We start from the raw sequence: 25,739 nt of genomic DNA, 5'->3' as shown, positions 1-25,739 counted from the left end.
ATCTAATATTGAATATACACGGTTATTGGTAATTCGAAGTATTCCCGTTACGAGGTAATAGGGGCGCCTATTTGCGATAATTTCAACCGCCATATGCATGATGCAATAGTGAACCATTTTTAGTTATCAAGTTTTTTAGCTATTTACAAAATGATTCAATAATTTATTTATAAAAAGATATCAATTTAAATTTTTTTTTTCTTCTGATGTATAAAAACCATTAAACACTGGCTATTTATCAATATTAAAACAATAATTAAAAAAAAAACTAGGACAAAAATCTGCTTACGCTATTAATATATAACATTATTTAAAAGTACGAGTATGTACGTTATTTGTACCTGACAGCATAAGGAGACTATCACATTGAAACACAAAACTCGGACTTTGTGAATGTACTCACACAGACGCGATTTAAATATTATCTTAAAATAGTACATTTATAAAATCCCCATATAAAGTTTATAAAATTCTTAATGTTAAATGTCTATCACAGGGTTGATAGACGAAAAAAGTACACACATAGTATGAATTATATATTTATATCTTCACTTCTAGAATTCACAGTGCACAGTAAAATCATTTCTTGTTTTTGTTGCACTACAAGACTTTTGTTTTACTTTAAATAAATAAATTAAAGTGTTATGACTATTTAGTATCACCATTGAAATTTGTTAAACATAACGTTTGATACTTTTGATGCTTTGATATATAATGTTTGATACGACTTGGGAACCTTCAAGAAAATACTCCTTCCTGAAAGGCCGGCAACGCACCTGCAAGCCCCCCGGTGTTGCAGATGTCCATGGGCGGTGGTAGTCACTTTCCATCAGGTGAGCCTCCTGCTCGTTTGCGACCTCTAACATAAAAAAAAAAACTATTACATAATTGGTAAAGCTTATTTAAACACCAATGTTGTAAAGACTCATTACTCTTATTTTAAACCTGTCATCTTATTGTTACAGCAAGTAACACCACGATCACGAGATGAGGGCCAAAGGCTACGTTTCTATATATAGCAATTTTGAACGGATTCATCATGTCTGACATTTGCCTCGGGCAACGTATCAGGTCGTCAGGATAACGAACTAATTTGGGACGCAATTTAGTGATATTGCCTAGACTCAATGGTTTTGGTGATTAGTCTAAGGTTCATATATCATTCACTGTAATTTAATTTATTTGTTATATACCAAGTCGACGTTGATAGAGGCAAAGTGGTGAACGAGTGCATCTTTTCCGATGTTTGCGGGTTCAAGTCCAGGCAAGCGCCACGGAATTTGAACCTTAATAAAAGATAAACTAGTAACTAGTTTCGAATCAGAAAAAATATTACATCCTAACTGGGATACGATATTCGTTTGTCTTATAAAACTATATTTAAATAGATTGTATTTAATTAACAATGATTAGGAATAGCGGTTCTATTCAATATAATCTGCATAGCATACACCGGTTCGGCAAACCTAATGTTGGGCTGGCTTTGCGTTCTATTAGAGTAGATTTAAAGACAGTCTGTAAGAATCTTCTTTAATACAAACGTTGTCAAAGGATAACCCGTTTCAGATTTAATTTATGCTTGAATTTACTGAATCGGGCATATAGCAATAAAAAAATATTGGTGTTAGGTTAGGTTAGTTACCAAACTGGTATATTACATTATAACATGTACCTACTTATAAAAAAAAACAAACTGTCAATACATTGCCTATCAATATAAATCCCTTTTGACTTTCTTTCCCTGGGTCTTTTTAAATCTTATATTCTAAACTAAATTGAAGAGGATGTTTTAAGAGGTAACGTTGGGATAAAAGTTGTTCTGTTAAAATAAAAATGTATTCAGTTATCAGCTGAGTACTTCCCTGTTGTTATTAAAATATTTATTTTTCTATTATTATAAATATGTTAAGGATAATTACGAATTAGTTTTATTTTACTATTCAAACTCCAATTTGCGCCAACTTTTACAAAATTTAGAAGTCGTCCGTTGTCTTTGAAGTGGTTTACTGTCAACTGTCAGATCTATAGAATATTTAATGAATTTAATTGGTGAATAATTACGGATGATTATATTATAATTATAAGACGGTTATATTAATTATAAATGTGATGTGAAAATAATTCTTAGAAATGTGCGGATACTAGTGTTTTGTAATTTCGCTTTATAGAAAAACTAGCTGTGCTTTCCGACTTGGTAATGGATGGTGGGTAAAATATTAATTTAAGCTTAAGGCAGTTCCACATCTATCGTGACAAGAACAATAAGTGCGGCGTCCAAACTTACCGCCAACCATCGATACGAAGCTTCACCTTCACCGCCAATACTGTCAAATTTTGTTTCCTCCTAATTTAAAAGATAGCTCTAGCGAAGCTGATATATATATATATAGTTGGAATAGAATGCAAATATATGTATATGAAAAAAAGCCAAATAAACAACATTTGACAGCAAATTAACGCGATATCATTGGTTGAGAGCTCGATTAATCTAAGATATTTACTATGGATTTTCGAAAAAATGGCGTTATGAACGTCGACGAAACCGTTATTAGAATTTTGAATGTAAAATTAAAGTGTAAACAAGTAGTTAAATGTAATAGTGTTGTATTATAAATAAAGATTTATTAATCATACGCTCTAACATACAAATCAATCAATCACAACATAAATAGCTGAGTTATTAGCAAACCGCATGATATACGTAAATCTAAGGTTTGTTTATCTTTGTTCCTACTTCCATTGGAATAGGCTATATTTCGATAGTTCATAATATTTCGGTTGGGTTAGGTTACACTTAACTGAAATTTACTTTAATAAATTATAAACTACCGACAAACAATTTCGAACGTTCACAATATCGCGAGATAGAATATAATCTAACGGTATTTACAATTTTGCGGTGACATATACCTATATATATATATATACATATACATAAGCTATATATTACGTATTTGGTACGTCTATTACAATTACTTATAATATTATTAGTTCTCGTCCAACGCTTCGCCCGTTTATTGGAGAGCGTAACTGGTCAGATTTTAGGTTTAAGCCTATCTTCTATTCCAGACTATAATCTAGCACTGTGCAGAATTTAATTTAGATCAGTTAAGCCGCTCTGTTGTGATTGAGTTACAAACACCCATCTAAACTTGAGGTTAACACTTGTTCAAGTATACACTTGTCACAAGCCCGTCAAACGATTTCAATAAGGCAAAGTTAGCTTAAAATATTATAAACAAGACGAGTCTATGAATTGAATACATTGTTTATTTATTGAATTGTTTTGTTTATTTTTGCGTAAGCCTGTAGGAGAGACACTTCTGAATTGTTAGTTATCCTAGAATAGGTATAATCAGTGGATTTACTTTTTATACCGTCTAAAAGAAATATTTTCTACTAGTTATCGGCCGCGGCTTCGCTTGCGTTTTAGGGGATTGCCGTCAAGTATTATGTGTAATAAACTAGATCATAACCTTCCTAGGAATTCAAGTTTACTTTATCCTAAATATCAATATATTTGTTATATTAAAATTGTACCTTTACTTTTCTGTACCGTTCGAATGAATAAATTAAAATATATCTCTAATTTCAAATTATATGCAAACAAAATATCGTGTACTGAGAAAAGGGTGTTCAAATAACTATCTGTAACAATACAATTTTGAATTTCGTTGAAATTAGACACATGCAGATTTCCTCACGATGTTTTCCTTCACCGCCGAGCACGAGATGAATTATAAACACAAATTAAGCACATGAAAAATCAATGGTGCTTGCCTGGGTTTGAACCCGAAATCATCGGTTAAAATGTACTCGTTCTAACCACTGGGCCATCTCGGCTCACTTATATGGGAACTTATTAAGTTATCTTTATAAGTGAATAAATCATTTTCTTTCCAAACGTGACGATGAACATTTTTCATATGAATTAAATTAAATTTTAATGAAACTACAATAATGTCAGAGACTGCGTCTGTTAATTAAATACACTTCGTAATTAATGACGAGAAAATCGCAGACAGGTTTATTTAATTCCATTAATCTCTTTGAATAGTCAAATTATATTTGCTTTGTTTGTATAATCATTTGATCATGGATGATATTTGTTTAAGATTATTTATTTTATCTGTAAAACGTATTTAATCGTAATCGAAATGATAATAATAAATTTTCTCTGATTGAATTTATAAAATAATATAATATAATAAAATATATAATAGAAAATTCAATATTGCACAAGCGTATGCGCGAGGATAGATATACATAGATATATTCACTCACGAAGGATTGCTCCTCCATATCAAACTACAATTAAAACTAAAAAAAAAGGGTAATTATATCTTTTTTTTTATTGCTGCCCGTACATGTCCATCTTAAGCACACTAAGACATCTTGTAAGCACGAACGTCACTCGTTACTATTTAACGCCGATAGATGTTAACGTAGAGGGGCGCGCCTTCTCGAGTGAATAGATGTACACACTCTATCCCTTCACTCTGATATGACGATGGGAATGCGACCCAAAACGATTGAAGGGAGATCAGGCACAAGATCAACGGCGTAATGCGCTTTCCAGGACTTGATGGATAGAGTGAATATTGTTTCAAACAGGAAACAGAAAAATGACATGCCCCCCCCGTGATCTGCTGCCATATAGTCAGCCATGCTAGCCAAGAAACTAGAGACGCTGATTATTATAATTTTAAAATATAAACCATAAACATTAAATACCACACAATTTAATATAATTTGTGTTGATAAATTAGAGTGTCAAAAATTGGTGCTTTCTGAAGATTCTCTTACCTTTTATAGTACGAAAGTTGTTTGTGTTGGCCTTTTGATAGGGTTTTGTGCAAGCCCGCCTGCTTAGGTTCCATCCATTCATCACGTATTCTACCATCAAAAAGCAATATTTAGTACTGTGTTCCAGTTTGAAGACTTACTAAGCCACTGTTACTATAGGAACAAGAGGCATAATATCTTAATTCTCTAGGTACGTGGCGCATTGTTTTTGTAAGGTATAGTCAATATTTCTATCAGCGCCAGTGTCTATGGTGGTGACCACTTACCATCAAGTTCTCCATTTGCCAGTTCGCCTCCCTGTACAAATAAAAAAGGCATTTTGCATCTTGTAAATGATATTTGCTACCGAATGATGAGACATATTTAACACCATAATGAAAAATAAATTCAGAACTATTAATTTAATTGCTCCAACATAAAAGTTAGATTACTTTATTCTGCAATCAGTACGATTGAAAGTAAAATACCATTTGACCAAACCTATTAAATGAAACCATTGAACGTGTAACGCGAAGTTTTTGCGTCGAATGTATTCTCAATACTGTACCTTAAATAACTACATGTTAGATCGATGCAACACGCAACGTGGAAAAAGTATATCAAATACTGATAAATAAATAGGAACACACAAGTAAGCGGTTAGTTAAAAAATATATCGCACACACGGTTCATGGAGACCAGTGCAGCGTGACGGAGAATAAAAATCATAGGCGGATCAGAGCGGGACTCATTGACGAACAAACCACCGATGTAGGTGGTCCGGAGCCGTGACCCACAAATGGATTTGGTGACAACGTGTGAGTGCTGGTGATAAAGACAGTGAACATGACTTCTCTAATATACGTTATCGCCTTTGCGCTGCTGGGACAGGCTAGGTCAGGACTCGTTGAACTGAACTGCAGTGATAATGCAACTTGTATAGATCACATGGCAAAAGAGTTTGTAAGAAGTTTGAGACAGCAGAAAACGATAAAAGTATTCGATTTATTAACGATAGAACCAATTGGTAATAGACAAGCGAGGTCTAATCAAGACCCGGTGACAAGATTGATAACAACACACGCGATTAGTTTCGACTGGAACGACTTCACATTCAGATTCTCCAATCCTGAAGATCGAAGTGATGCATTGGATTTAGAAGTATTTGAAAGCAGAAGTGTTAAAGGTTGGTAACTATTTATTAATTGATAATTTAAAATTATAACTACGTAACTTATAAGATATATTTTTTTATGTAACATCGAAAGTTTAATTTGTCAAAGTAATAATACACGCTTCCAGTATTTTTTGAAGTTAACACACAATATCGAAGATGATAGAAATTTCAGCCCAATGAGTTGTCTATTGTCTTGTATAACAACTCCAAGTATTTTAAGCTAATCTACAATAATGAACATAATTTAATTTCGCAGACAATCACGAAGTTTAACCAATCGTATTGTTTTTATCTGGTAGTGTAAAATGTAATTAGTCTCTATCCAGCAATGCAGATGTATGCTGAAGATTATTGTTTGTTAATTCATAACTGTCAGAACAATGTCTTAGCTAAATGTATCTTTACTTTTCTGCAATGGAAAAGCGTGAAGATATAATTTGTGATAAAATATTCACTTATAAGATATCGTGTTAACACATCAAAAGTAAAAGGGTGTAAGTAATGCCGTAATTGCTAATGTAACTGATTGGATTCGACTGATATCAAACATGTTTGAATACTTTATGACATGAAAATAATGATCGTAGCACAAATTGTTTGGGACGTTATTAGAAAGCGTTGTTATAATATAAATTATTAAAGTACACTTAAGAATATTCAAATAAAATTATTCAAGTATCAAATCGTACTCGTCATTGTATATTTTATTCGTGCCGAAAATTTCCAATATATTTTCCATAACGATACGATTTACGTTCTTCCTCACAGTTTTGAATTCATACATTTTAAATCAATTTCTTTATCGTATTTTCCAAGTATCGTGATGCACATAATTTCTGTTAATTAATAATGTTCCTACTTTCCTCGGCGTGAATTCCGATTCAGCGGTTTTCTCGCAACTCGTCGTAGAGAAATCTTGGCAAGTAAATTTCATGATAACAGTGTTATTTGTAACTTGAATTGAAAATTTAAATCAATCAACTGTATTAAGATAAATGTTAATGTTTAGATGTTTACGCAAAAACGGACATACGGATTTAAATGAAATTTGAAATTAGGATAGTTTCATCCTGTATTAACCTAAGTAACATATATGGGGGGGGGGGTCGTTAGGCCGTTGCGTTCATGTCTGAATCTGCTTGTGGAAGCCAGTATGGTTATAATGATCAAGTTAGTTCAATCAATTCAAATCACACTCTGTTCAAGCATTCATTAAATTGAGTGGACATAATTTTCAAGTTTTCATTACATTTGAATTTATCACTAATTAAATTTTATTTGACATTTCTAACCATATCTAACTCTATGTATGAGCTGAATAAATAACATTTTCATTTATGAATATCATTCGCTAAATTATATATATTATTTACAGAAACATATATTCTCTTAATAAGTTCTTAAAGGATAATAAGTTAACAGTTATATTTAATATTTTATTCGCAGCAAATTACAATATTTATCCGATTACGTTTTTACTGTGTGGTTGGATTTTATGCAAGCAAGTCTGGGTAAAAACCACCCACTCATCATATATTCTACTGGAAAGCAGCACCTCATAGTATTATTGGGTTCCGTTTTGAATCGTGAGTGAGGAAGTATAAGGCACGAGGGACGTAACATCTCAGTTCCGAAGGTGGCGCATTACGGTTTAAAGAATGGATAAAAAAAAATTACGGGCCAATGTCTATGGACAGTGTTGACCATCAGATGGCCCTATGGACATCAAAAAGGGTCTTGCGAGCACTTTAGAATCTTCATTTGACATTCAATTTAAAGCTACCATCGTTTGGGACTATAGATTATATCGAGAAGATACAGCAATGTACTCAGTAGTTACTCTTTTTCAATTATTATAATCAATGATATATACATAGATTAAGTACAATAATTCCATTATTACTTACCCTGCATGTAAATCAACGAAAATATGGTACTGGCATGTGTTTGTAGGTTATAATAAATACAACTACCACCAGAATCTCAGTCTTAGAGGTCATTAGAAAGCCATTCTTTGTAAGCGTTGAGGACACCTCGTGTTGAAAATATTTACGCCCTATTTGTAAATTATGTAATAAGTTGTACAATACAGAGTATTAAAAATGTCTCGTTAGTCTCAAAGACCGGGGTCCGACCTAGACCTGACCGGAATCCTGGACCGGTCGGTAAAGGATTAATGGGTTTTTCAGAGAAATTCAGAGCATCTCGGAGTCTAAAAGTATGTATACCCTACGACTGTGCGCCTGCGCCTGAACTCTTTTCGGTTGAGTTTGACGTCCCATAGGAAGGAATACAGAGTGCATCTATGTTTGGTCACACATTTATCCACTATAATATCATATTTAATTGGCTTGTTTCTCTTGTTTCCCGTTGCCGCAGTCAAGACATCATCATCATCAGCAGCAAGATATATGATAATATTTTGTATACAAATACTTTCGATCTCACAAAAAAATGTACTGATCTTCTAATCATTGTTTATATCGAGGTACGTGTATTTGTAACTTTCATAATTAGTCCACTTTCCAACGGATATCCTATTTACTCATCGTTTAAACAATATATATATAATATGTCAAAATAAGACATTTATATGTGAAGCGGATGTAACTTTTCCGTAGTATTATGATGAATTATTCAAAATGTTTTCTATTTATTGCGTTGTATCACGCGAGCTTGTTACGATAGAGACACAAGTGGTACATTGATAAGACGCCGTGGAGATAATATCCGGTTAAGATGTTTTTTTCAAAGAATTTATTATCTGTATTTTATTTAAACTTGGTCACTTGTTTACTGTAAGCTTGAAAAGGTTAAGATCTGAAACTGTATCGTCATGTGAAGATTTTTGAGTATCAATATTTTTTATAACGTTTTAATTTAAAAAAATATTCTGCTTCGCTCCCAAGGATGTCCCTAACTAATCTGAATAAATGGCCTATCTAAAGTATTTTCAAATCGGTTTTTGTTTTAAACAAATAGAATCTTCATTTTTATATCTTTACTATTATACACATACATTATATAATCTAACTAAAGCCCGCCCACGGCTTCGCCCACGTGTAAAGTAGGGGAAAAAAAAGTAGGTGTCCTTGAATGTAATCCTTACAATGTCAATGCAAAACGTCATTACGTCCAGGTGGTGTTGACTGGCTTCCTTTCGCATTTAACATATGTTTTATTGCATTTGTAATTTGCTCGGCGTTTCAATACGAAAATAACACCGTAAGACAACTTGCATGTGTCGGATTAAATGTAATAAGCAAAATACATCATGAGCGATTCAAATGCAATATTAATATCGAATAATACGCAAATCAACGGCCGAATAATTGTAGTAATTCTGACAGCTGAAGCTGGTTGGCTTAAGGACTAACCAAATACAAATCTACCAAACCTAATTATATTTAAATAAGATTTATTAACATCATGCCATAAAATATATACAAATATGAATTAAAAATAGTAAGTGTATAAATCATGACCGCGTGGAATGGTCGCAAGAATGCTCGCAGCATTTCCCCGTTAATTTGCAATTCCGATACTTTGAGCAAGAAACGAACCAGCCCTCCTCCAGTCAAGTGTTATAATTTTATTTTAATGAAGTTTTTTGCACTACTACTCCACTACTTATTCGGCAAATTTTTGAAAACACCAAGATTAAATAAAATAATTATTTTATCATCATTTAACACAATTACGTGTAGCTATAATATTTTTTTTATTTTTATATAATTATATACCCTGTAAAATATGTATATTTATTTTATTAATTTTGACTTATAGTCGTTTTTTTTTTATTTAAATATTTTACAAATTATTAACCAATTAGGAATACATTGTAATTGAAATTTGAAGGTCAAACGAGTTCAAACAGTGACGTGTTTGTTCAAAACAAATGTGTGCGTGTACTTGTTAGTGCGTGCGAGAATGTATTTTAAACAATATGAGAGTAAAATCCTCTGCCTGAGCTTTGCTTCTAAAAGGTTTTTAATATATTATAAAATACTGATAGTAAAATTTGATGATGTCGTAAATTTTACGACCAATACTCTTATGTTGATGTTAAGGTACCTTATGTTAGGTTTTAAGTTAATTTAACTAAGGGATGTTGGATTGATATTGAATTTCAAATCTATGCTTTTCTGTTGCTTAAAATCATTTAGATTGTCTTATAGTTATACTCAAGAAAAGAAAGGCCTTTCTGACAACACACACATATTATCTAAAATAGATTTTAGCACACTAGCATACGTAAGAAATAAAATAGACAGATATATTCATCCAGTTGCGGCCAAACTTTTATTATGTGGACATCACAAATGTTGCCTGAGAACCAATTTACTTATTTGCCATTTTTTTATTTAAGTTGTTTTTTGTTTTGGTGTTGAATAATATTGTTGGTGAACACGTCATCCAAGAAAACATTAGGAATACAAACAGATATATAAAAGGTAAAGACACGACTAGTCCTACAGAATCTAAATGTGTTGAAGCCGCTTAGTCTGACAATGGCACAGCAGACGATTTTGTAAGAATCGTCGTCACTTTCAATCTCACTAGTGAAATATTGACGAACGACTTACAGTGACAGTTTTGAAACGTTTATCCTGTAAATTGTATAATTATTATACTCAATATCGCCTATTACATTTTTATATTTCATACGAGTTCTGCGGGGAATTTTGGGTATATTTTTCTTACAATATACCTTTACAGTTCTGCAAACTGGTAGATACACCTGAATCTCAACGACTTCCTAATTTTAATTTCGTTCATATAGTATTACTTTTGGTTAACGAAAACATCTTAAGCCAATGTGCTGAGTCAGATTAAGAGGTCAAAGAGATTTTCTTAGCAGGAGAATATTGTATGTGACTGTAACCTAAAATATATTTTTTATATTAACCTCGTGATGAAATGAAAACCCAAAATCAGTTAATTAAACTTAGTTCAGGATAAATTCGAAGATATTAGAAATTTTGTTGATCTGGTATCTGACGTCCTACTTTTGTATCGATTAGGTATCGGTTCGAAAGTGAAGCATGATCAAAAGGAGATAAGAAAATAGTATATTATTGTCAATCAAATCGAATGATTTCCTTGATGTGAAACTATGATTAAGTCAACTTGTCTTTGCCGAAAACACTCCTCACTTTTGTGTGACTTTATTCAATGTTAACAAAAAAAAAAACAAGAAAATCAAAAAAGTTGGCGCAAAAGGCAGTTTTATTGCTATGTCAGCTCTTACAGGCAATGAGAGAAAACCAACAAGTAAAAAAACAATTCTCATTATATATAGTAGTACGTACAGAGAGAACGACAAAATAAAACAGCACAATCAAACATAAATATAAAAAAGACCCTTTGACCAAATTGAGCCTTATATAAAGGATATTTAAGGTAGCTGAGTCTTAAAGGATCCTACTGGGACATTGACAAAAACCGTAATAATATGTAAAATAAATATTCATACAAACAGAGACACACATATATTTATATATCTGATGCATTTGGTTGCAGTTACCGAGTCACTGATTGGAGTTTTAAATTTACTTGACGTGATTCAAAGCAGTTAAACTCGAGCTTGGATGTCGTTATATTGTAAATAAGCTCACGAGCTCAGAAGCTCGGAAGCAGATACACCTAGATAATGTATTCAAACGGTTTGCTTATTTGCTGATTAGTTCGAGATACGTGCTACATTGCTATAGAAAGGCCTTAATCAGATATGTAACCGGCTTTAGTTATTGTAAGACTAATCTGATTAAATCTCTTAGATAATATTATTTAGGAGTAAATTATTCTTTTACTTCTATTGATTTTTATGTAGTTTATTTAATTTCCTTCCTGACATTATTATTAATAATCACTTTCTTACATTTTTATTAATAAAGTTAAAGTTTTCGACCAATTACTTCGGGAAAACAAAGTTTCTGATTGGACGTGACGACGAAGATGTATACTGTGTATGTGCGGTGAATTAAACCATCTCTGTATTAAGAAAATAGAGTTTTTCTCTGTAGTATAACTGAAGGGGGTTTCTTATGTCTTACTAAGATATCTTTAAAAAGTGTCGCACATACTCAAAATTAAACTAAATGTTTTATAACGAACTTTTTTTTATACCTTTCTCTCCAGTCAAACTTTTTATAAAAATAATTAATACATATATTTCAATTTTATTTAACATATATCTTTTTCTTTGTTCGCACTCCGTGTATTTTGTTTTTGAGAAAGTTTAAATAATACCTAGTAATTGCTGTTTAATTCTACAACAGCATTGCGAACTTGAAACTAGAAGACTGCAAATTTGGGAACTAAGACGTTAAGTATTAAGACGCTCTTATTACACTTGCTCACTTATCTTTTCAACTGGAACAAAATAATCTATACTAATATCATAAATACGAAAGTAACTCTATCTGTGCGTCTGACTGTCTGTTGTTCTTTCACGGCGAAACCATGAAACCACCAAAGCAAATTTGATATAATCTGGTACAAAGCAAGATTGCACCCCAATAAGGATATCGGATACTTTATTTTGCCTAAAACCTGACGACTAAGTCTTAAAACACGAATGAAGCGGGTAAACTAGTATCAAATATTACTGTTTGGCGGTAAAATATATAATGTACCCTGATAGGTATGCACAAAGCTCTAACACATAGTAAACGTATAAATATCGCTTTAGCTTATCGTAGTACAGTCAAACACTATCTTAATTAAAAGGATAATTTGAGGATATCTTTCAATTACGAATGCGTCTATCACTTTTCGTTTAGCTAAGTCATTTGAATTTCAAAGGATTCAATCCTTTAATCGAATTTGAATACATCATAAACCGGATAACTTCGCCTCAAAGATTAAAGGAAATACTTTTCTTAACTTAGAATAATCTTTTAAAAATACTAAGTCATAAAATTTCACTTAAACGATTTCGATAGATATGTATATATGAAAAGGCAAACAGATTTGTTGTTGTTTATATATTTATAACTTGCCGATTCATAAATTCAAATCGTTGGATAAAAATAGTTTGATAAATAAGGCATATTATTCAACACAAAATTATAAAGATGATAAAAAAACATGGAACTAATACTTGTTGACTTTCAAGCAGTATATAATATGTACATATATGATTGTATTTAATTAGAAATTCGAAGTTATGTCGCTATTTTAAATGTTGGAAAAGAATAAGTACCGAGTTTTTTGCCGGTTCTTCTCGATATAATCGTGGTACCGATCGAATTGGTGGTAGTTTTAAATTTAACGGTAAATGATTTTAAATTTGACAATGTTTGTCGTCTGATTTTCATTTAATTTTATTGTTTGCTAGGTCTTGACTAGCTTTAGTGTTATCAATAAATTGGGAAATAAGAGAAGGAGAAAAAATATGAATAAATTCGAAACATTAAACAATGTATGTATGTTTTTCTGAAATTGTCCAACTGCTGACTTCACTGGTTAACCAATGAAGAGTAGTTAAGAGACTGCTTAATTTTGGATGGGACAACTATTTCTAGTCAAATTTAGAACGTTGTGACGTCATAACGGTTGCGAAAGTATTTTCTTTTCATAAGATATTATTTACCTTAACTTTTAATAGTGTGCGTCAAATCTTTCAGCTGAACATTAATCTACAGAATTAAGTTGATATTCGAAAACTACACGCTCTCATTGCTTGTGACAGCATTTTATAACGTTCGTGTTATCGAGACGCTCTAAAATAGTACAATATGAAATTTTCGTTTGTAATGAGAATTCATAGCGATGTTATGTAACATAATCAAACTATAACCTGACTATCTTTTGTTTTTTAACTGGATTAATCCAGATTGAACACATTCGCATTTATTACATATGTGTGTGTGTGTAAAGACTTAGTACGTACTTTTTACGATTATTGTCAATAGCACGATTGCTGTATTGATTATTTTATTCTTAATTAAAATAAAATAAAATCTTCTTTTTCAGATGTTTCGGATGAAGTTCCGAAAAAAACGAAAGGCAAGGACGAGGAAGAGGTCATCGAAGACAAGAGAGTCCACATACGGCCAATCAGTAAGTATATTTAAACAAACCATCATCAACCATCGTTTCTTTGATCTAATTTCCATCATTTGGGAGAGTGCCGTAAACTTTTCTTCCTTGCATCTCAATCTCTAGTCATATTCTCAATATTCTTTCTTTACACATACCCCTCACAGAAAAGCGTTATATAAAGTATCTTAAATATTACATAAGCCATTCTAGCGACTATATATACTATAAATCGTATTTTAATTCTTCATTACGCGCACATGTTAAAACCAAAAATTATTATCGATTTAATTTTTAAATATATATACTATTATTAACAAGGAGAAAAACCTTAAAATATAATAATCGTAAAAAGGTACCTATCGTGCTCGTATTTTCCTGAAGATATCCAAGACAAAAGAAATGTACCCTTACCGGTAAATTGATTAAATATATTATTTATAGTGTAATGAAATTTTACCGTCGTAATATATTGGATCAATTGGTCGGAATAATCTGACGATTCAAGATCCCGTGTCGACAAATTCGATTCTAAGAATCCGGAAGAATTTGATTCTCATTTCCAGTTTGTGAATTCAATCGGCTTCAATTTCATTAGTCCAAAAAAATATACGACCTTTTTACCGGTTTTTGACAAATTTACATCTTGCTTAAAAAAATATTTTTCCTTTTTTACGTTGCACGGATTGAATATGTCTGTACCGGATGTATTCGTATAGTATTGTGTCGTGATGATCTAACGGTGAAATAAAGGTCTGTAGTTTTTTTAAATTCTGAGTTCTAATCTTTGGTCGAAGTAGGATTTATTTAAGAAATTACCTGGCTAAAAAAAACACTTGGTAGAAAATTTGGTAGTGTTTAATTCCTTGCCTTTTCTTTTTCTTGGTGAATTTCCCTTAGACCCAGGGCAAGTGTATGCCTCGAAAAGTATGCAAAACCACTTTCCTTGGGTCTAAGGGAACTTCACCAAGAAAAAGAAATGGCCACTGTCATCAAGAAACATTGATATGGATTCGTTTGTTGACTATCTCATAATTTTAAATCAATCTGATTTTATGTTACTAACAGACCAAACCTAATGAAGGACAGAATGGGTAGCAACGTCTTCAACTTCATACGTGTGAAAGAGATAAAGAATTGCAATATTTATAAATGTATATCCTTATGATCTGTTAATAGACATGTTAATTTATCAGGGACCATCTCACGTCGTATACTAACGATAGAACTGGTCCCAGTTTTGTTTGAATAGATTTTTTGAATTATTTAAAACCACTTCGTATCATTTATTATTTATTAATTTTATATAACAATAATAAGTAATTCTATGTAATTAATAAATCGATTGGAATTCATCTTTCTCAATTTTTCGGAATAGTTTTCATAGGAGGTATTTAAGATATATAAATTTGAAAGTGATAGTTTTTCTTTCAGCAAAACCTGTATTTGAAGTATTACTTATAATATTATTTATCGCTCCAATTAAGCGTGAAGCCTGTATGTGGGATGAAAGCCTTAGAATAGATGTAGAAGGGGTCAGAATGAAGTATTCACAAAGCTGTATAAAAATATTTTTACAAGAAACATTGAGTGATCCCAATATGTTTTGATACATCTTTAGTTTGTTGGAACTGAGATAGTGGTTAGAAGATGTGAATGTTAACCGATGATTGCGGATACAATCGGTTTTGATGAGCATTTTGGTGAATCTCGTATTCATTGATGAATCAGCATCGTAATGAAACCATCAGACACTCCGCCACATTCTAGGGGCATAGGAGAACAAGTTTCTGTTTAGAAATTTTTCTTCGCTTGTTTTTCCAAGTTGTCAAACTTAAACTCAGTCAAACAATCTCCAACTTTTACATATGCACATAAACTGTTTTTCTTCTTGATGTTCCAATGTTTTCAAATAAAATAATGTTCTATTTTATTATCGTTGTGATGAAAAAATCACACCCTTTCCAACGAGTGCTAAATCAAAGCATGTGACAGAGGACCGTTGTCAACGTCACCTCTCACTTAACTAAGAGTTGTATCCACATTTTATAAACTCTATCTATATAAATTATTTTCATGTTTACGATATTAGACGTGCCTTCGAATTTTTTACATATTTCCATATCATTATAAATGTTGAAGTTGACGTAGTTACATGTACGTATTAATTTCGCAACCGAACACGATTAAATTGTTCATACATGTTATCAGGAGTACAGAAATATATGTACAAAAAGTACAAAAAACCAGTACGATATATATATTTATTGGAACTCGTCTTCCGGGCAAGCGACACTGGCTTTTCTTTACTTAAGCTTTTCTTTCGTGCTCAATCAAGCAATTTATCATTTTTAATAGGTAAGTCTGGCAAATGCAGAAAGCAGTGGTAATCACTCTGTCGCTAATGCTCATAGACATTGGCATTTTAAGAAATCAATTATTATTATATTACGAATGCGTCATCAACCTTGGGAACTAAAATGTCTTGTGCCCTTGATAACACTCACTCACTTATCCTTCAAACCTGAACACAACATTACTAAGTTTTGCTGTTTGGCGGTAGAATTAGGTGGATGCGCGGGTGGTATCTACCCAGACGGCATTGCACAAAGCCGTACAACCAAGTATTTTTCTTACACAAGTATATATATCTACTACCCTAAAATAAAGTTGCGTCACCTAAAAAATATTACATAAAAAATATTTCACCGAATAAGCTTTAAAACTTAACAAAGGTATTTATATGATACTATTATAATAAAGCAAAAGGAGGGGTAAATAGGATTAGTATTTAGTAATTCCTTAATTAATTAGCGATATTGTTACTATTCTGTATAAAAATATATATAGAGACGCCAAACACGAATCGTACTAAAGGTTTTTTATTCAGAATTGAAGACTTAACTCTTCATTTTCAGAAACTTGTAAGGTTTTAATTTACAAGTTATAACCTTAAATATGTACAGTGTACACTAAATACTTACATTTAGATAAAAAAAACATGCTAAATTAAGCTCTATCATAACCTGTTACAGTTTAATTTTGTATGTATTTTCGATGTACATATATGTGTAAATTGAGCTACGTTATGTATACCAAGTCCGATGGTACATGAAAATCCACTCAACTCCTGTTGGTTTATAAAAATGAAATGGTTTGGAAACATTATTGAATACGTTTTCTTGAAAATGTAAGATCTATTATGAGGTAACACATTATTCGTTAGTTCAATTTTAAATGGTTATTGCAATATATTGATATGCGTCGTGGATATCTGACAAGGACGTCGCCCAACATACGCTGAAAGTTTGCCCCACATATGTCGCGGATATACAAAGTTGCTCCACAAAGTCGGGCGAGAACTCTCTCTGCGAGCAGCGAAGATTTTACCTGCGAAAATAAAGTCTAGTACTTTATTTTCGCAAAAACGAAAAGCTTTCTCGATATCAATAGTATTATCTCTGTTATTGAAAAGTAATTTGGTAGTAATTTTCAGTACTTTAAGAAATCCAGTTATTTGGTAATTGAATAAGTTTACAACTCCATCGCCCCCCGATTAGGCCGCTATTCTTATTTTGAACTCTCTCCAGTCGAGTCCGTCTCATTGGATTCTGAGAGTGGCTCTGTGCTTGCACACACTAATACAATATTAATGCAACGGCTTATCTTCTTTGAGTTTAACCGCTATAATAATAATTATCAGGCCGCTTAATTTATCAGGCTTTAGATTCGATGATTGATTTGAGTATCAGAAACATCAATTAAATAAGGAAAACCAATAAATTTGAATTATTATTTAATCAGATCAACCACCATCAATTTCGAATGTAGATAATACCGAGGGGAATTCACAAAGATAAAGTAGCCAGATATTTAATTAAACAAATTTCAATATCTTAATCCTAAAATTAACAATCGGTAATAAATCAAACTACCCTCCTAAGATGGTTTTGATCTTCTACCTCTCTGTTGGTATTCCAGAAGCGTGACTTTACTTCATTGCAACTGATGGATAGACATGTGGGATTATCAATCGAATCAATCAGGTTTCCTCATCGCCAAATTAGTAATGTTGAGCACGATGAGCAAACGAAAACGCATATGCTTGCGTAAATTCGACAAGGTTTTAAATAATTAATAACTAGGTGGTCGAGTTGGTCGTCATATTTGAGGCATAAAAGAGTAGCTTATGTCCTTCATCGGGATTCCTGCTTCATACCATTATTTCACCAACATTATCACCACATCACATCAAATTCAGTGGTTTGACCTTGAAAGATTAACAGACGGATTTACTTTTGCATTTATAATATTAGTATAGACTATATTGAAAATAGTTAATTTTTCTATATTCTTCAATCCATCGTCATTTTAAAGTATGATTAAACTCTTACGGAAACAAATATCCTGTATGGAAAACGAAGCGAAATATTTGTGAAACGTCGCACTTTGAAGATGAATATATTGTCGTTTGTCTTTGAATAATTAGAATATCTATATCACTTATAGTAACGTCGTGTATATACCTTAACTAGGTAACATACTCATATATATTCCACGGTCTCATAACATCGAATAGATGCCTACCAATTTTGCTAATGAAATTACTCGAACATACACGGCTGAGCCGTTGATGTCATACCTTTGGGAAACTGTATTGGTGAATACACATTTGTCTATCTCGCGATATTTGTATTAAAAGGCAATTAAACGATACAACTCATGCGATAGGCCTATAAACTTGTATACTTATATTGTATTGACGTATTATACTTACATAAATAATACTATCACTTTATTTTTAAGAACTCCAGGCATAAAAAGGACATAACATCTTAACTCCCAAGGTTGAAACGCTGGTGATGTAAGGAAAGTTGGTAACCACTAAACAAAAGGTGGTTGAAAAAACTCGCCCATCCGCCTGCCAAATCTAGAGCAGTAATTGTTATTGAACGGCCAATGACAGAATTAAGAAAGATTTCTATTCCATGTATGTTTTCACCTATTTGATATAGCAATTCATAGCTTATTTATATAAATTGAGTTTGTTAAAGGAAGCAGGAAATATGTCACTAATATAATATGCGTTCTATGTCTATCTTTGGAAACGGTCGTCATTTTTCCCCGAACACCAAGAGTTAAAACTACTTTGCTCAAAAAATAACTAACACATCCCTAATGCGATGATTTTGTCTTATAACACGATCCTTATCTCATTAAGGTTATTGTCTTGTAATGACAGTTGTAAGAAATAAATATTCAAATAAATCAAGCCCCTTAATATATTCACAAAATTCTATCACTTATATTTTTTTGATAGATTATTTTCATTCTCCAAAACATCTAGATTATTTATGGACGTAATTTACTTCAGCGAAAAATCAAATAATATTAACAACGACGGTCTTTGTCTTTTATCGTGCTATTTTATTGGTTTACGACCTGATTTGTTTTCCAAATACTTTTGTCTGTAATTTATAGATTTATTTATTCGTTATATGATTATGATTGGAACTCTATTATATTTTCAGTGATCAATTTATAACGCTTAAATAATATAATGACTGTTGCGATTTGAAAAAAATAAGCTGTTATTTATTTATTTGTAAGATTTCGCAACGTTTTGTATGTAGATTACAAAACTTTTTGTAGTTTTGTTAATAAAATGTTATGTTATGTTAGTTTTAGAACGTTTTACGATTCAAAAATCGTCCTAATAACTTAAAAACTAAAGCAATTTGAAAGCAAATACACTTGTGGTTTTATACATTTAAATCCGACGTTTTCCTCATAATAATGTATCATCAATCATCATCAAGCATGAGATGAATCATTAAACTATAAACAAAAATTAGTCTGAAACCCACAATCTAAATTATTTCAGATTTACGAGTTCTAAACGCTAGGCTAAACCCAACCATTATGAAAAAATAACTTATTAAAATGCAAAATATTTTTATAAGGCTATAGGTACGTTTACAAGACAATAATGATAAAACGAAGCTATAAATTATAATAATTTACGATGGTTTATGTCACGGCGTTTTAACTTCAAGCCGTAAATAACAATGAACAAATATCGAAACTCCGGTATCTTTTATTGTTCTATTTGTGGCTTTCGAAGTGCGAAAAACAAGTCAAATTTGTAATATTTGAATTTGTTCTTCATTTTTATTGGAAAATAGTGTTTTCATCCGTACTTTGTTGATCCTCTAGCTTTACTTAGAGATTCGTTTGAATATTTTTCATGGTAAGAGGTGTCTTATTTATTGACTAAGAATATAATACGCGTTTATCTATGTCAAGTGTATTGACAATTCATCCATCATAAGCGTAATACTAAAGCATAAAACATTAATATAGTAGGCGTATTTATTGAGTAAAGCGCTTTATTTATCAACTATTGTATAAATGATAGAAGATCGTCGAATTAATATTCGTTGATCTTAATCTAGTTGAAATAATAATTTAATTGTATTTAATTTACACATATATGCAAATAATTGTCAAAAAGAGCAACCTATAAATTTCTTGATGGTTCTTCTGTGGTCATTGGTTGGATATTTAATTAAATCTTCTGAGTTAACGATTCAACAATGCTTGTGTTTAAATTTTATCCATTTAAAAGAATTATATGGATTTGTATTTTGATTATGAATCCGAACCGAGGCTTGATGTATTTTTATTAGTATTTACACTTTAAAGAGATTTTGCTAATATTTTTTAACAGGCACAATATATTAAAATAGACGTACAAAGCCACTTATTTAAGTAATGAGCGAACAAACAAGTGCAAATCACTGTTGAACACATGTCGACCTGTTTGTTATATCAAGTGACCGTAATTACTCATTTGATTTATTGGTCTGTGTAAATTTTGTAATTTCCATGCTATTAATTTAGGTATTCAATCAAATAGGTATACAAATTATAGTTTGATTGCTTAAAATGATATTTTTATTATTGAATATATATGGTAGACTGATAATTGAGTCACATGATGGTAATTGATCACCACCACCAATACACATTGTTTTGAAATATTACTCCTTACCACTGTTTCAAACAGGAACTAAAAATACTAAGGTGCTGTTTGACATCAAGCTAGAGAAAATAGTTTTATGTTTATAATCAAAGTAAATCACTTTTGGGTTATTAAATATTTTTTTTAAGACTTTCATATACACTTGGTGAACCTACTGGCTTTACCCGCGAGAAATTAGAGAAAGGAGAGGTAAATAAAAGAAAGTAGCCTATGTCCTTCCCTGGGACTCAAACGTTCTCCATACTCTCCTCCATAATTTCATCTCAATCGGTTCAGCAGTGACATTTGCATTTAAAATGTTAGTATAGATAAAATTAAGTAACAATAACTTACTGTAACTTAAGTTATAATTCACCTATTTGTGTATGAACTTTGAATTCGTATCAGTTTTAAGAATTTAACAGGCTATAGTATCCCACATGAAAAGCCCGATAAATTTTATTAAAATTGTTATAAAACCTTCTTGTATCTTCAGAGAGAAGGCGACACAGACGAAAAGTGATGCAAGCTGTTATCCCTCTACTATTCGGCATGAAGTCCGCTGGAGTAGTCATATTCGCCCTGTTCATGGTCTCGGTGATCACCATCAAGGCGTTCCTGGCCAGCAAAATGGCTCTCATGGTTACTGTTGGCATGGCTATGAAGAAGTTATACGAAAGTTATGGTGGCGGGTAAGTAATCAATATATACTGGTTTTTTTACCTAATAAAGATGACTTTAGTTGAAATTTTGTCACTTAGATATGTGTGATTTGACTTAGATTTGTCTTAATCTGCGAAAGTTTGTTTGAATACCACAATTCTGTCCTTGAGATTAAAATATCGCCCAATAAAAAAATATGGTTTGCCAGTACGATAATAGATGATTTGATTGTGTAGATTCATAGGAATTTGAATCAAACTCTGGCTTATCGCGGTTAATATCACAAATGGGATTTTGAAATTGACATTTCTATCAAGCTATTACAGAGATGTTCGATGATATAAAATATAGAAATCAAATATCTCTTACCAAATTATTATGATTAGTTAACGAGGCAAACATTTCCTTAAAGCTGACAAAAATTCGGTTAAGTCGTCTTCCCTTAAAGTTTAATTATTGCTACACAATATTGCTTCGACATAACATACTTTCAATCTCATTTCTGTAAATCATATTTCATAATTGGGACCATTGAAATGCTTTTTTATCATTATTATCATTGCTTGTAACGTATTATTTATTGTATATCATTGTTGATCTTGTTTTGTAATGCTAACGAATTTAAATGTACTGTACAGACAGCGATGTTCTGTTTTGTTGCTAAATTAGAAAATATATTAACGTCTAATTTCTAAAAATTAAAACGCACAATAATGTGTCTAATGATTAATGAAGATTATTTTCTTATCGCTTTAATTAATGTTAATAAGAATTTCTAATAAATCATCCGATCTGAAATCGGAAAACAGTAGGAAAGCAATAAAAAAAAATACACATCGATGTCTATACTGTAAGGAATTTTAATAAGTTGCTCGCATGACTGTACTGACGTTTTTACTGTACTGACTATTTGCAGACACGCACACGACTGTATATACATATTTAATTTATGAGATTTCACCGGATTTCTTGACGTGACGGTACCATTCCTTTGTTGAATTTAAATTTAAAAATAATTACATTGAAGAATTTATTGATGTTAAAATATTCAATAGTTTTAGAAAAAGTCATAGAAAAAAGAACAGTTATTAAAACATATGTAGTTCACATGATTGAATATACTAGAATGTATCATGTTCAACTAATAATTATTGTACCTAGTCTATGAATACAAAAAGTGCATTGTTATCTTTATAAATTTCCAACAATAATGTAAATTATTTTTATTATCCATCATATAACTACTAAACTACACTAAATAAAACACATTATTCAGCGACCTGGGACTTAGACATGAATCTGCGATGATCGACCAAGACTCGACTGGTAAGAGCAACAATAATGTTTGCTCAACATTCCCACAACTCACCATACATTTGTTTGCATTCCAGCGTCGGTTTGCAAAACCATCCATACCTTTACTCGCAATATCCCATCGATTTTCCGAGCGCCTCATCGCACGCATACTCCGTAAGCGGAGTGAGCCCACAGTTCGCATCTCCAGAGATGTATAGCCCCACAGCACTGGCTACACACTCCCATACACACGAGTTGCTACAAAACGACGCGAGTGCTCAGCAGTCGCAACAGGCGCCCACTGTACTTGTTAACTCAACACGAGCAGCGGAAAGGTGGGACGGTAAGTCGAAACTGCTCAGATATCTTGAACCAGTCGTTGACAAAATCAGAAGCTTCGTCGACCCGATAGCGAGCGTTTTTTACGATGCGATGCCAGCAACTTTCAGAGGTCTCAATTCTGATGTATCTACAGCTAAGAATGTAGAACCAGAAGTTGAAGAGAAAGTAAAACGGCCAAGGGAGATATTAATACCACAACCTAGACACATAGCACAGAGGAAGATGTCACGTAGAAAATCACCGATACAAAGACCAAAGAAATACGTAGAATTTAAAATAGACTTAGATAAATTGAAAAACAGTAAGGACTTCCTTGATTATATTAAAACTAAGAAATATAAATATAACTATCCAAATACGTACTATTATCCTCGAATAAAATACTACATTAATCCGAATACATTTACACCAAGACCAAATAACAACAGACTCTCGCCATATAGAAAGCCAATTTTAAGACGTAATATTTATGTCAATCGTAATAATGTGTCCGTGACCACTCCTAGTAGTGACGTTTTGTCATTAGAACCAAGTGATTGGAAGCCAATAGTTGTATTTAATATTAGTAATTCTAATTTGCATAATAATAAAACTAAAAAAATACGTAGAAAGAAAATTATGAAAAAACGTAAACGAGCAAAACGAAGTATAGATAACAATGCGTCACTTAAATCGATCGAAATTCCAAAAAAGAATTATTTAGAAACAAATGCCAAAAATTTTGCAACAAATGATGCAACGACCAATAGGGGTTTCATTGATTTTTTTACTGATCCATTCACAGCTTTCATGAAAAAGGCAGGTGGATATGCCAAAAAAGTTATACATACTTCCATCCATTCTAGAAAACCCCCAAAATACTACACAATTACATACAATTTGTTAATGTTTTGCTTAGATGCAATTGATGGTTTATTCGAAGTTCACGAAGTAATACAGAACCATCTTGATGATGGAATCAAAGAGAAAAAAAAAACTAAGAAAAAAATTAAGAAAAAAAAGAAACCGATCGCACACCACCACCACCACGTTCCACATAAAAACGAAACGTCGAAAGTATAATAGACTTATAAAATTATGGATATACTCTGATATCCCAGAGATTATTTCGAAATATTTATATCTATATTGGTGACGGATTATTACAACTTTTCTTATGATTATTTAATTTGAACGATTTTATTTATAAATGTGTAGTAAATATGGGTGTTTTGTAAATATCAATTAAAATGTATTTATTTGTTTGTAATGGTATATTATGTTGATTACACTTAATATTTTGACTTATTCATTTATTTTTAGATTTCTCTTTAAATTTAAATGGAGTATAAAATCTATCTTTCTTTAGTACTTCAATAATTACGACAACTAAATCAAAGCTATTGAGTGTAATGATATTATGTAGTAGTCAATCATTTGAATTGATATTTGCATTGTTTAAAATCTTTGTTGTATTATGCAGGGTACCGGCGACGTCCAATGTTTTATGGAACCTCGCGCGCTACTTCAGAATCCTATTCGGGCTACCAGACACGCCGCTAAGTTCTCCATCAATGACTATGCCTATGTATGCTTTACCTCAAATGCAGAACGATATGCAGAGCCAAATGTTTAGCCCAACGATGGCTATGCCAACAGCTCAGTAACAAAATTGGACATTGGATCAAATTTATTGGATCAAGTGGCGTTCATTAGTTAACATTCTGCTAAATGTCAGATTACCACGTAAACTATGCTTGATCCTGTAAAAAAAAAAAATATATGTTGCGTGGTGATCTGACATTTAGCAAAGTTATCGCAGGCGCAGTGTTTTAAGTTTCTGGACTGGACTTAAATCATTTGTCATTCTCTCTACTCTTGTACTTGATTGTCCAGACAATTTAAGGCATTGCGATTTGCTTAACAATGTTTTGAGACTGAATCTTAATTCTATAGTTTATTAGACTTAATCTGAGGTATAATAAGCGCGAGCCCGTCGACTTTATTTATTAATAATAGATACGATAATTTATTTTAGGTTGTTGTAATAAGGCTTATTTATTCAGCACTATGTGGAATAAAAAATATAAAACTGCATTTATTGTTTCATTTACGTTGTAAATATTGGTTTTAAAGCAACGACAAAAATAACTTCATCATACAACAAAACCGTCGTGATATCAAAGATATGAAGGCTGAACCTAATATATTTTCTTTTTCATATTATAGTATAAGTATAAGGGTATGAGTGATGTACCTATTTGGAATTATGACAAAATTATTTTTATGTAATAATAAATATTAGCGTTTATTATAAAAAGGGATTTTTTTTATGATGATTAAAAGATATATCATAAATGACGTATTCTCGAAAGCTTGTTGAATTTAAATTTTTTACTGCATTGGTAAAGTCAGGAAAATACCAGC

General features: G+C 31.7%; 1 protein-coding gene across 2 annotated transcripts; it reads left to right on the top strand.

Moving 5' to 3' along the window:
• The first annotated feature begins 5,454 nt into the window (after nt 1-5,454).
• On the top strand, nt 5,455-25,409 carry LOC113398106 (uncharacterized). Of its 2 annotated transcripts, XM_026636686.2 has the most exons (5): nt 5,455-5,971; nt 13,943-14,029; nt 21,529-21,724; nt 23,087-23,334; nt 24,796-25,409. In XM_026636686.2, the coding sequence occupies exons 1-5, from the start codon at nt 5,632-5,634 to the stop codon at nt 24,873-24,875; spliced, it is 951 nt and encodes a 316-aa protein (XP_026492471.1). In that variant the 5' UTR covers nt 5,455-5,631; the 3' UTR covers nt 24,876-25,409. The 2 variants fall into 2 exon arrangements, with proteins under 2 accessions (XP_026492471.1, XP_026492472.1); XM_026636687.2 differs by lacking the exon at nt 23,087-23,334 and having other exon boundaries at nt 5,463-5,971.
• Nucleotides 25,410-25,739: the final 330 nt, after the last annotated feature.

This window comes from Vanessa tameamea, chromosome 24 (assembly GCF_037043105.1).
Source record: "Vanessa tameamea isolate UH-Manoa-2023 chromosome 24, ilVanTame1 primary haplotype, whole genome shotgun sequence".
Lineage (NCBI taxonomy): Eukaryota > Metazoa > Arthropoda > Insecta > Lepidoptera > Nymphalidae > Vanessa > Vanessa tameamea.
Note: the sequence above shows the minus strand (reverse complement) of the source record. Positions and strands in the feature narration are given on the sequence as shown.

Bases quoted from the DNA above. Each gene is read 5' to 3' on its own strand.
- LOC113398106 (XM_026636686.2), top strand. From the start codon at position 5,632: ATGACTTCTCTAATATACGTTATCGCCTTTGCGCTGCTGGGACAGGCT. The intron at 14,030-21,528 runs GTAAGTATATTT...TTGTATCTTCAG, and splicing joins AGTCCACATACGGCCAATCA to AGAGAAGGCGACACAGACGA. The intron at 23,335-24,795 runs GTAAGTCGAAAC...TGTATTATGCAG, and splicing joins AGCAGCGGAAAGGTGGGACG to GGTACCGGCGACGTCCAATG.